Source organism: Pezoporus flaviventris, unplaced genomic scaffold (assembly GCF_033815535.1).
Source record: "Pezoporus flaviventris isolate CSIRO_AGI_PZ_B2104156 unplaced genomic scaffold, CSIRO_AGI_Pfla_v1 ptg000045l, whole genome shotgun sequence".
NCBI lineage: Eukaryota > Metazoa > Chordata > Aves > Psittaciformes > Psittacidae > Pezoporus > Pezoporus flaviventris.
In genome coordinates, this window is record NW_026892593.1 from 1,152,644 (window position 1) to 1,165,454 (window position 12,811).

At 40.3% G+C, this 12,811-nt stretch overlaps 2 protein-coding genes across 3 annotated transcripts in view; one reads left to right on the forward strand and one right to left on the reverse strand.

Annotated features, from left to right (window-relative positions):
- CAND1 (cullin associated and neddylation dissociated 1) overlaps positions 1 to 7,965 on the reverse strand; it is a 28,483-nt gene extending 20,518 nt beyond the window's left edge. Inside the window, exons 1-2 of one of the 2 annotated variants that reach the window (XM_061467153.1) lie at positions 7,778 to 7,965; positions 3,605 to 3,748 (exon numbers count right to left, since the gene is read on the reverse strand). In XM_061467153.1, the coding sequence (XP_061323137.1) occupies positions 3,605 to 3,748; positions 7,778 to 7,845 (212 nt within the window). In that variant the 5' untranslated portion in view covers positions 7,846 to 7,965. Of the gene's footprint in view, positions 1 to 3,604; positions 3,749 to 7,777 lie in introns of those variants that run through there. The other variant, XM_061467154.1, reaches the window with a different exon arrangement.
- Positions 7,966 to 8,265: 300 nt separating this feature from the next.
- GRIP1 (glutamate receptor interacting protein 1) overlaps positions 8,266 to 12,811 on the forward strand; it is a 366,320-nt gene continuing 361,774 nt past the window's right edge. Inside the window, exons 1-2 of the mRNA XM_061467161.1 lie at positions 8,266 to 8,430; positions 9,164 to 9,277. Coding sequence (XP_061323145.1) covers positions 9,257 to 9,277 — 21 coding nt within the window. The 5' untranslated portion in view covers positions 8,266 to 8,430; positions 9,164 to 9,256. The remainder of the gene's footprint in view (positions 8,431 to 9,163; positions 9,278 to 12,811) is intronic.

Here is a 12,811-nt window from a genome sequence, read left to right on the forward strand (position 1 = left end):
TACCACAGCATCCAAAAAACTTTAAAGCTGCCGAACCGGATCAGCCACAGAACAACCAATGCATGCATCACCCTGCTCACACTAATGACTCACACTTATAGCATCAAGCAGGGGTCGCTATATTGAACTACTGCCCAGAGAAGTCACACTGATGAATGCAGAGAAACTACAGTATCGCAAGGGAGGAAACACTGAAAGTACTTTGATCCCTCTTTTTTCTTACATGTATTTATATACGTTGTGTTTGTTTTAATTTTTACAGGTTTCAGGAAACAGCTCAGTGTGAAGCAATAAAAATTTTAAGTACAGGTTTAAACACCAGAATTACAAACCAAAGATAACTGCTTAAAACAAGAAGCAGCTCATCATTAAACTACAATACTGAACATATGAAACAATTAATGGGTAATTTGGGCCAACAGAACATTACACCCAACATCACCAGCAATGATCAAACCATCCATCCAACACAATACCTACGCTTAGATAAACCAAACTGCTTGTCTAATCCAAATACACATAATCTTGGACAGAGCTACAGGCAGCATAACTACTACTGTAATAAGGTGCACAGGATACCATGGACTACACTAACAGCCTTGAACTAAGAATACGCCATAAGAACATCCAACAGCATTTTCTACACTGGCTGACTATAAAACAGCCTATGGCTATCAGATGAAGCAAAAAACAGCTCCTGCAGAAAAAAAAAGGTTGACAAGAAGAATATGTTTAAAAAGTTACATGCTCCTAAGAAAAACAAGGTGAACAACCTGCAGTTAGTTACCCAGTTTGCATCTACTGCCTGCAATAACAGAAGCTTGACAAACATACTCACTTCCCTTTTGTAGGTTTCAACTTAGAGCAGATTGAGTTTTACTCCAAGAGCACAAAGGCAGCTCATTAATTTTCTTTTTTATTCAGAAATTAACTGCACAATCACCTCACAAGGTAGCTACCCAAATATCCATGAACTCTCAACCTGACTTCCGCTAACCAACAGATAACATGTTTTATCCTGTCCAAAACAGTGTGATATAACTGAAAGAATCAGAACAAAATCACTAGTGTGCTTTGAAGAGACAATAAGAAACAAGTTCAGCAGCATTTTAACCATAGAGCCCTTTCTACCCATATGTGAAAGCAAGCAGAGGATAAGGCAAAACCAGAACACTACTTACTTGTTGCTACGCTTGCCTAAAAATAAATGGTGCTTTAAGGCTGCTCTGAATTGTTCTAAATCTGTTCTGTTCAGTTACCTCACAAATCAAACCCTGAAAGAGTGATTGTACCACAGGAGGTTCTTACCTGCTAAAGGAGTGATCGATACCTATGCCATTCACAGTGTTTCCATTGATCTACCTGGAGCGGAATCTCTCATAACAAATTGCAAATCTTTCCTGCCTTCCCCAAGGAAAAATCTGTCTCAAATACAGATTCAAAGGTACACAGGGTTGTCTTAAATCCCTTTTCTGTGAGAGAGGTAATCCATACCTACTCAAATGGGTCATCAAGTACTAGTTTGATGAAAGGTCCTGCTGACAGCATGTAAAGTTCACCAGAGCATTTAAACTAACAGAGATCTAAACGCAGTTTATGCTTTTCTCAGCTGAAAGTGCCAACAAATTTGTCAAAGAAATAAACAAGAATGACAGCACAAAATATTATAAAAAACAAAGTCAAGAAAAATATGCTGGCTGAATTTAATTTCTCAACAAATCTGGTTTACACTCAGCATTGTATTAGATGGAAGAGTTTCAATCAGCTTGAACCATCTTAGAAAAACTACAGCTTAATAATAGTGTTCAACCTCCCCCACCATCCTTCACCCCACTATTGTTTCTACCAATGTTCATCCAATTGCAGGAGGAGAGCATTAAGCCAGAGGAAAACTTAAGTCCCCAAACCAGTCTACAACAAAATCTGAAAAGCAACAGCACAAGAAAAGGGACAAAGAAGTTGAGAACTGCAAAGCAGCATTAGCCTGAACTAGCTTAAAACTGTCATGGAACAATACCATGAGTATAAGCTGCCTTAGTAAGAGAATGCTCTTTTAAGGCGGTTTTTATTTTGTCCTCAAAGCATATCTAGAAGTGATTGGGATGCAAAAGAAAATTTAATAGGTTCAAGAATGTACACATTCGAGATGAATGTTTACAATTTACCTGAAAACTTTTCCATCATGTTTCTTGTCCCATTACAGTAAATATAACACTGCTCTTAAGCATTATTTGGATTTCTCAGAAAGACTCCAAACTTGTACTGCAAGCATGCTGCAATGAAACTTTTATACAAAATGCTATTTCACATAAAGATAATTCTAAGCCTGAGCCAAGTTTCATAATAATCTGCTCTTCTGAGCAACCTGTTTCAAAGCCATAGAACTTAAGCTGTACCACTAGGAACTTGGACATTGCAGAAGTCCGAATTAAAAAGAAACACGCCATTTGTATTGTTTGTTTATAAAAAGGGGGGAAGACACATTTAAACAACTCCACAACCCTGATAAGACTAGTGAAAAAGTAGTAACAATTACATTACTATACTGCTAAGATTAAACTTTGGCTTGAAACTCACTATTCCTTAACTAGTGTCTCTGTACAAGTTACCATCACTCAATATATTTCAGAAGCTGAGGCAAACATAGCTCCTAAGTACATAAGCAGATGTACACACAGGCTTTAATTTTCTGCTTTGATAGTCTGATGGAGCAAACTGTAAAGAATAACAAGCTGAAACAAACTAACTCAGCTAGTCACAATGTGAAACTACTCTTCAAGGCTGTCCAAAGCTCTTGCACAGCAAGTTTACTTCAATTCATGCCTCATGCAATTTAAGTAGAGTAGATGGAGTATTTTAGAAAATCTGAGCTCATAGAACAAGAACCATTCTCAGTGAACACTAGAAGCTTCTTAAAGGAGAAGGCCCCCTTGAAGGGCACAAGAAGTCAGAAGGGCCAAGAATAAAAAGTACGTCACGATAAACAGCACCTCTTCAAAGGGTGCTCTGGAAAAGCTACACCAGATGTACAATTAAAGTGAGGAAGAGAGGGCAGTGAAGCAACAGAAGCCTCTCAAATGCAAGTAACTGCAGCCTGACTCCACAAAGCATTTACAGTTTCTGCAGAGCACGAACAACCATCAACAGCGTATTTTGAATATTAGTGAAGAGTTAAGTTCCATATTTGATAACCAAGACTGTGTATTTACCATTTTTGGTTTTAATCTCTGCTTGAAAACTACTCAAATACATCTACCTATTCACAGTCAAATATCAATGAGGCAACCACCAGTGAATTATAACCTTCTTAAATCTATTGAGCATTCAAGAATTATCACCAAAGAACAAGCATGTCATTCACACATTTGCAGCAAGGACTGCATGTGCCATGTCACCTGAAACTCCAAATGTTAATCCACAATGTCAAGAAAAACAGTTCTGTAAAAACTAAAATTAAGACAGGAAGCCTACAAGTATAACAGCTCCCTTGCGGACATCAATTTCACAATTATTTTGTGTAGCAGTGGCCTTGAAGTTTTTCAAAAATGCTTTATGTTGTTCAGTCATTAAACAATTCCTTATACCACAGAACAAGAATACTCACCATTTCACAGCTAAGTTTTGCACCTCACCATTTTTATCTTCCAGTAACTTCAAAATCATCTTCACCACCTTTCTTTCACTGTCATCATCCAGCTTGATAGAATCTTTCTGTAGTTCTGTCATTAAGTCATTAGTAGCCATAAACCTGACAAAAGATAGTCAGATAATTATTACCAGAAGGATACAGGTTATTCACGGTGCTCATGATTCAAGATTCTCAGTTTCCACCATGGGCTATCACATAAATCATATTTAACACTGGATTACTGTTAGCTGTTTTTAGCTTTTATTTTAGTTATTAAAAAAAAAGGAGAAAAATCATATTTGAAACAGAAAATAACTTTTAGTTGGGTCATCGTCCCTCCCTGATGAGAGCTGCTACACATTTTAATTCCAGTGTTTCCATTATATTCTAAATGATCTTTACAAATTAAAACTCACTTTTCTGGATTTTAAGTAGTCCTTTCATGAGCTATGTTGATGTTTTAAAAAAACCGGGCTTTTTAAAAACCTTTTTATAAAAATAATTACCTGAGTTTATTTTAAGACTAATTTTAAGCAAGAAGAAAAATACAGAAGGTTTTTCAAACATTCTCCCATAAAATTCACAAAAGCCAAACAATGGAGGAATAAAAGCAAGCTACAATTAATGTATTTTGCATTTTTTTGCCCTGTACAGACTACTTGGTTTATAGTTCAGACAACAGCAGATCATGTTTATCCAACCCTCAACCCAGGGTGCTACATTAAAGACCAGGATTAATTCTTGACAGATCAAGCAAATAAAATCATCTTTCATATCCATTGATTTTCTGTTCAGTAACAGTCACATCCCCCAATAAAAGAACATGCTAGGAAATGCCTTTCCAAAAATATTGCTTTTATGCCTTTTGTTTCTCTTCCTTCTGAAGTCTGTTTTCCAATCTGTTTTTCTTTTGTAAGTGCCCTCTCTTCTCAGAGGAAATAATACAGATGTATTACTCAATTATGAATCCCACGGGCTTCAGTACCGGTCCCAACCCGCATTCAAAGCCACAGACAAAAATGGTTTGTAATTAAACAGTTTAGGCTGACATTTGGACTTCAGGCACATAAGCCTCAGGCAGACATCACTTGAGCTCAGGTCATACTTGGAAGGTTATCTCTATAGCCTGACATGCTAGATATTTCTCTGTTTTTACTGAAAATGAAAGCCAAGCCTCTGCATAATCTTAATATGCATCACAAATACCAGATGTCTGTCCTCACATAATGGACTTCAACTTGTCCTGTCTTTTAATACAGTAATTCCAGCCTAATAGACTGGAAGGTGTTTCTAAGATAAGACCTCACTCATTTTTCATTCTCACCAACACACCCACTGAAGCAACCCCGTAATCTGACAGGAACCAGATGTGTGCATAAGCAGATGATAAATGCAAATAGCATCAGCTTTTAAGCACAACAGGGAAAAAAGCGTCTTGGTAAGTAAAGGTAACGAACAGATAGGATGGGAATAAGGATATACATAAAATCATCCAATAGCAGAAAATTCAAAAACTGTCTCCTTGTTATCGTTATGTTTAAATCCTTTTCTTAAACAGTCTTAAGAGCTTCCCCTCACTTCCCTGGTCAATAGTTCTCATTTCCTAGTCTTACAAGTTCACACACACTCATCACCTAATTGTGACAAGTTCCTAAACTGAGCAAAGCTTGTGCATCCTCTGCGCATTCACAAGCTTCTGCACTCAACTACAACTGAAGAGTCCTCCTGGCAGACTCCTCTATTAAAATAAATCCAACTCCTTCCCAACGCTGTGGGGAGGCTTGGCAACCTTAAAGTAGCTGGTATTTAGAAACATGGTTTTGAGTAGTTTAGATGTGGCCTTTAGTCATGGCTGCTTCCTCCTCAGGCACATCAAACTTTACCTGGTGCAAAGTAGTAGCACATAAGCAGCTCCTCATACCTTGTACTCAGAGTAGTCATTCTCCTCCTCTCACAGCCACACAGTAAATTGCCACCTTACGTTACTGCCCATTTTAGAGTCTGAGTTTCTGGATACTACAAACATTTGTGCCAGACAAGTCAGTCATTAAACAAGTCAGTTTAGTCAAAAAGCAGAGGGTTAAATTTTATGGTAAAGTGGCTACTTGAACTGTAAGTTATACTCAGCTTCTTGGTATCGAGAAGTTAACTACAATGTCCCTCTTCAAATACACCTTAGAAAAATGCACTAAATACTATTTTATCTATTATGCAAATAAGACACACAAAGTTTCATAAAATGCATTACCGCATAACAGCCAGTTTGTAAAGGTCTACTGTCACCCATTTCCATGGCTTGTAAAGTCAGATTTTAATCTACGCTAGGAATTTTTATTTGGTTTCTTGTTTGTTTTGTTTTTCTCTCCTGTTAATTGTTTTTGTTTGTTCGGGTTTTTTTACTATTTAAGAACCCCAAAGTTGTTCAAATGTCCTAAAACAAGTAATTTTTAAAGTGCACTCTACACAATTACAAAGCAAGTTTTAAGTACATGCAGCTGGGGAAAAAAGTGCTTGCTACAACTGCATTTGATAGGTATAACCTAGCTTTTTTATGCAAAAAGTTTTATACTCAAAGTCAGTATTTAGCTGGTATCCATTAGAATTTTTTCTAAGTCATGCTCCCCATTAGTACAAAACGGAAAGCTCACTTAATCACAGAAACAAATTAGTATGATGAAAGTACAGAAATCTTTGCTAATATTCAGAGGAAAAATGTTTGAATTTATTTTTAGTACAATTTAAGTAAATCAGGAAATTCTGGATTGCCTCTTTTTAGACTAACCAAATTGTTTTTCTACTTCCAAACTTTCTAGCTTAAACTTCCCAGGTAATATCAAGCTACTAAAATATGACAGGAATCAACATAAATTCCCATAAATTTATTTCACGTGTCCAGTGCTACAACAGTTTGTCAAAAGCAAACAAGATTATTCCAAGTCCAACTCTATGGTTATTTAATCTTCACCTCTGTTTTCCTTTAGGTCTTAATATATTAACAAAAGAATTGTTTGGATGTCCACGTGTTTTTTAACTGTAAACTAAGCACTTTAATGCTGCAGCAAAGCAACAAAACCCCAGTGTCTTTTACGCCTTTTCCCTGTCTGAATTCATGTACCCTCTTTGACAAATAAAGGCTTCAAATGTGAATTACCAGTTGCACACAATACAAACAAATGTAATTATTTTTAACATTTTGCTACAACTATTGTGTATTACCTTTGCTGGGTTTTAAATAACTTACTTACAACATTTCATTTTTTGATACTTAATACTTTCTGATCCTTGCTTTTTAGCTACTATTAATTTACTGCAAAGCAAGCAAATGATCAATAAGAGGTAGTGCTCCCATGACAGAGCCTCAAAATTGATATACTCGTTCTGTCCACTTAAGACTCAACTGGACCTCTCTCTCTGGATGCAAAGACTTTGAAAGGCAACACCAAATTATGTGAGTAGCACAAAACTCTTCTGTCTACAACATGCAGCATCCAGAAAGCACGTGAGCTCAAGATGATGTTCAAGCCTGCTGTGCTGGGTGGCCCTCCCTGCTCCTATCTGCAGAGTCACAGGGTCCGTATTTTTTGAGGCTGGGAAGGGACCCTGGGAGGTCATCTCACCCAATCTCTGCTGCTGAAAGTGGGGTCAGCCACAGCAGGCTGCTCGGGTCTTTGTCCGTTCGTCTTCTGAGCATCTGCGAGGCCAAAAAAAATCAAACGCTAACTTCCGCCTTCACCTATCCCCACGCAGCTCTGCAAACCTGACGACCACTTCGCTCCTCACGGCTGCCTAGGATATCTGCCCACGAGGCGTGGAGGCCGCGGCTTTTCGGGCACTGCTGTGTCCCGTCCTTCACCGGCAGCGAGAAGAGGCCCTGCCTCCCAGGAACTTACTTCCCGGGGTAGCTGCAGATTCGCGCCCTGCCCTGCAGAGGCAGCCACGGAAGAGGGGCCTCTCTCCACGCAGGGAGGTACCGAGGCAAGCACGGCCCGGTCTGGCGGTACCGGGCCCTGACAGCCGCGGCGCCAGGCCCGGGGCCGGCGCGGAGACGGCCATGGGGGCAGGGAGGCTCGGGGCCTGCGGGCGCGCCGGGGCCGGGCGGGCGCGCGGGGGAGGGCGCGGCGGGGGAGCGGCGGCGGCGGCGAGCCCCACCTGAAGTCCTTGTCGCTGGATGTCATTTTCTCCAGCAGGTTGGAGATGTGGTACGAGGCGCTCGCCATGTTGACGGACCCGGCCGGGAGGGAAAGGAGGAGAGGAGAAGAGAAGAAGGCGGCAGCGTCTTCCCGGCCGCGCCGGCTCCACTTCGCCCGCTGCTGAGGACGGCACGGCGGGCCGGGGCCGGGGCCAGAGCCGGTGGAAGGGACGAGGGCGGCGGAGAAAGGCGGGCACTCCGCCGCCTCCTGCGGCTGACACGGCGGGAGGGGCCGGCGGGCTGGGAGCCACTAGCGCTTGGCGCCGGGTCAAAGGTCGCGGAAGTCCCCTCCCCGCTTTGCGCTGTCGGCGCCCCTGGATTGGCTCTGCCACTGGGAGGGAGGTGCCCACGGCGGTGTGACGCCAGGGCGTACGTGGCGCAGAGCGTGCGCGGGAAGTTTAGGCCTCCGTTGCAGGGTGGCGGGAGGCGGGGATGCGGCGGCGGGAGGCGGTGGGAAGGTTGGCGAGGACTACGCTTCCCGGCGTGCGTCCTGTCCACGTCGCACCAGCAGCTATCGGCGGTGCACGCCGGGACGTGTAGTTCGGGGGGGGGGACGGAGGGGCCTCCGCGGCGCGTTGCTTGCCGGGATGTGGAGCCTCGTTGTGGTGAGCGGGTGAGGCGGATTGCAGCTGGGGTGGTGTTTGTTGGGGTTCCGCAGGTCTCACCTCGAGCTAGAGCCGACTGAAACGTGGCTGTTAGTACACTTCGACCTAGAAGCTGGCCACATTAAAAGGATTCACCAACGCTCCGAGTGCCTGTCAGTGCCCTGAGTGGGTAGGCACCAGATGTGATTTTTGTACTACGGCCGTTACAGACATGGCATACTGCGGTGTTAACAGACGCTGTAGCTTCTGTTCCGGGCCCTCTCATACATGTGCGGCTGCCATCGCTGAGAAATGTTTGATGGAAGCCAGTAGTGGTGATGTGAAAATCAAATTTCTTGGTTTAAAAAAAAAGAGGGGCAAGCTCCTGTTTGGCTGTAGTTTGAAGAAGACAGCTTGAAAATCTGATGTAAGCACTTTCAGAGCCTTGGAAGCCAAAGGATGTATTTCAGATAATTTTTATTTATTTATTTATTTTTCTTTTATAGCTCATTCATGTTGATCTTGTTACTTTTCTGGGCCTAACCTGTGATCTGTTTGTGCATCAGTACATGGTACAGAGCAGTGGGAGAACTGGGGTAATATTTCCATACTAGATCTTCCTTAAGGTTCATGTTAAAATACAAGAACGTTAAATAACCTTAATCCCTCTCAGTTACGCATGTGTACAGCAAAACTAAAAAGCTTTTAGATCACTTAATGTGTATTAAAAAGAAAAAAGGACTAAAAATTTCTTTTAAATAGGCATTTATTACATGCATCTTGCAGGCAGCCTTGGACAACAGCTGGTGGAAAGAATGTGTTCTACTCGGTGGAGAGAAACTGTGTGTCACTGCCATGGCCTGTCACCCAGCCACAGTGTTCAAGCTTGTATTTTCGAAGATAGTCATATTGCTAATCGTCTTTGTTGGAGAGAGAGCTTAATAACGTACTGATCTCATTCCCCGGAGCAACTTGGTTAGCACTGTACAGTGAAATAGTGTATGGGGGTAAGGAGGTGTGCAGCATGATGTTGGATCAGTAGCACTGTGGTGAGGTGTGATGTAGGGATAGAGTAAGGAAAATGCAAGTAGTCAGGAGGGGGGTGGGTATCCTGAAGAGATATGGGGAAACTTCAGTATGGGTAGAGGAACTACAGTGAGGGAAAGCACTCAGGAGAGCTGACTGATTTTCAAATAGGCCATACACTCCTTTGGTTTGGGAATACTTAAAAGTTCCCTTTAGAGAGTGAATTTCTTTACTTCATTTTGCTTGAATGCCTGTGTTGGATATTCAACGAAGCCAGCTGGAACAATACACGTGAAGATAGATTCAGCCTTGACTTGGTTGTGACAGCTGAAAATGGTTTATGGTATCTGAATTGTGATGGTATTATACTACACACAAAAACTGTGTAGCTGCTCTTTGAAGTACTGAGACATAAAAAGTTGAAGTACAAACATTTGGCATATTGATTCACATTTTGCCATGTGAACATTAGTGCTATTCTAAATCATTTCAGTGACCATGACTTTTGCATATGTTACATTTCCCAGGAACAATTTGTTTCTGAGATGTCAGTGTCACATTACCACATTATGTTCGTAACTTTTGACTGAACGGGGATGGAATTGTTATGGGGTGGTGAAGATCATCTGTTCCAAAAGTGTTCTGCCCACATGGTTACCGTGCTGCATTCTATCAGATAAGCATGTTAAGACCAATCAGACAATAGAAAACTCTATGGTGTGTAAGGTCTTCATGTCCTTGTAAGCAGATCCACTCAAGTAGGGATTTAACTTTTTTAATCCTCACTATTTCCAATTAGACATTAAACTAAGCTATTTCTGACTTTGCGAATCCTACATACATATACTTATTACAAGCAAGTGTACGAGAGAAAAAAAAATCAGATAATTTCAGAACAATTCTGCTCTAGTCTGCTGCACAACCTTGAACACTTTAAAATTATCTTAAATCATTTAGCGTTATCCTTCCCATGCTGGTTTCTATACCTCAGCCAGCTTACCCTGTCACTGCTTAAACCTGATTTCTTATTACTGCCAGAATCATAGGCCATCATGAAGGAAGTTACAAGTATTTTCTTCAAGAACATTTATTACAATTGGGATTCAGCTATAGTAGATGCAGTGTTCCAGAGGAAGTTACACACAGAGAAAAGCTAATTGCGAAGAGATTTTTTCCAGCTGATAGCAAACAACTTCACAGATGGAGTGGTACTCCTGATCTGTTCCCTGTAGACATGCATATTAGACGCTCTTGGTTCATTCACAAAGATAGCTGAAAGCTTAATTAAATGCTGGAACCTGAAAGGATTTATCTTGCTTTACACTTGCAAATATATTCCCCAAATGCTGAAGATGAGAGAAGAGCAGGTTTAGTTTAGAGATGCATTCACAGCACTAGAATTTGAACCCTCAAAAATTTGCCCTTTCACTTCACATGGGAGTTGTGATCCCACTGATTGCAGAGGACATCAGGAATGTGCTACATCTTTGTCTATCAGCCTGGAAAGAACTATACCACACAGCTTTACTCGGCTTAAAGGGAATCCTTTAGGATGACAAATTTAAAGCTGGTTATCGTTTTTTACAGCTGGTTTTTGGGGTAATAAAAGGAAAATTGCTGCTCACTGCTGCAAGCAGATATTTGAGCCAAGAACCTTACAGTCATGGCTTATCTCTTAGATGCGTGACTGACTTTGTACATCTGAACTTTGAATTTTTAAAAAGATGTCTGGAAAGAAAGTTTTTACAAGTGTATCTGCTGATTATATTAACAAACCACAGATGGTGTCAAAGAAGTGATCTAGATTTAAATATGAAACAAAAAAGAATGGTACAACAATCTTTAACTTAAAGCAAACAAATTGAAAAAGCAGCATAACCTATGCTAGAACAGTTGTGTGGGTAAATGTGTGTTTTAAGGCTATCCCTGAATTACATTGAATAAAATACTGCGTTCCAAAAGATGAAAGCACATTAACTGGAGAACTAGAAACTTGGCTTTGGAATCTTAATCATAACAATGCTCTCTTAAGAGTGTTTCCCCTCCTCCTTCTCTCCACCCTTTTATTTTCTGTTTTCATTATTTTTAAAGTTAGATTACATTCCATACTAAATGGTAGGAGTTTCCAAAGTAGGGCACATTTGGAACTAAATAAATCATAAGCTGCCTTTCACTTCCTAAGCCAAAGTTTTAGCAAAGTTTTTCTTTCTCCCTAAAGCTGAAAACTTGTTCACATGCAGTTTAAGTAAGAATCCAAAAGCATCTTTCCAAAAGCAGTTGGTGCTACTGTGCTAATTGTCACCTAAAACTGTTTCATTTTTGGACAATAGAAGATACTCATTTAGGGGAGATTTCTACACTTACCAAGAAGAATAAATAATATCTACAGCTGTGAACTGCTTAGGCTTTCCTTCCTTAACCCAGATAATCCACTTCTGTAAAGCAAAGCAAAGTGTCTGATTCCATCAGCTTTAAATAGAGAAAGATCTGGGAAAAAAAGTGCTGAAAATAATACATGCATCTGGTTAAGTAGTTGACTGAAGCAACTGTCAAATGGGCTGCAATTGCCTCTCTAAAAGAGCAGAGCTCCAATAGCACCCTCATCATAAGATTAAGTTTCAGGAAATGTAATATCTTGAGGAAAAAAATTTAACAGTATTTTAATTAAAAAAACAAACAAGCAAAACACAAAAATTCTAAAATATGTCCCTTCTGGTTGCTAAACATTGCACAGCTTTTTGCAGCATCTGTGGTCAAAACTTTATGAATACATTCCACAATCACCCAAAAATAAAATGAATTTTTCAAATGAAATCTGATTTGAAGCATGAGCTGAAAATTTAGATTAAAAGATTTTTGTCATTGTATTATTTTCATGCCAGATGAACTTGGTTTACAGAACAAAAGTTTTTTGTGTTCCTTAATACCTCTTCTGAAAATCAGTCCAGTTTGGTTTTCTTTTTGCTTGACCATTTCCATTTTCATTCCTTATCACAACTCTGCATTTGTAATTGCTTCAGAGCAAATTATGTTTCCCTTTATGTCAGCACACCCAGCTTTCTTCATGTAATGATCTCAGCCATGCTTGTACTAGAGATGCTTGTCTCCAGTAAACTTAAAGCAGTTGTTTAATTGGAACTTCTGATGTTGAACAATGCTCTCTGTGTTTCAGAAGTCATAAAAATACAAATTATAAGTGTTTGGACTATTTAGGCTTATTAGAACCAGAGGTAGCTGTGCTGTGGATTTTGTTTATTCCGGATCCCACATTTCAGGAAAGCCTTGACTATACTAGTAATTTAGAAATTTCAGTGTTGGTACATTGGCTAATTACAATATGAGTCAATGTTTGTCAAGACAGACATAAGGGCTAATCTGTTTCAT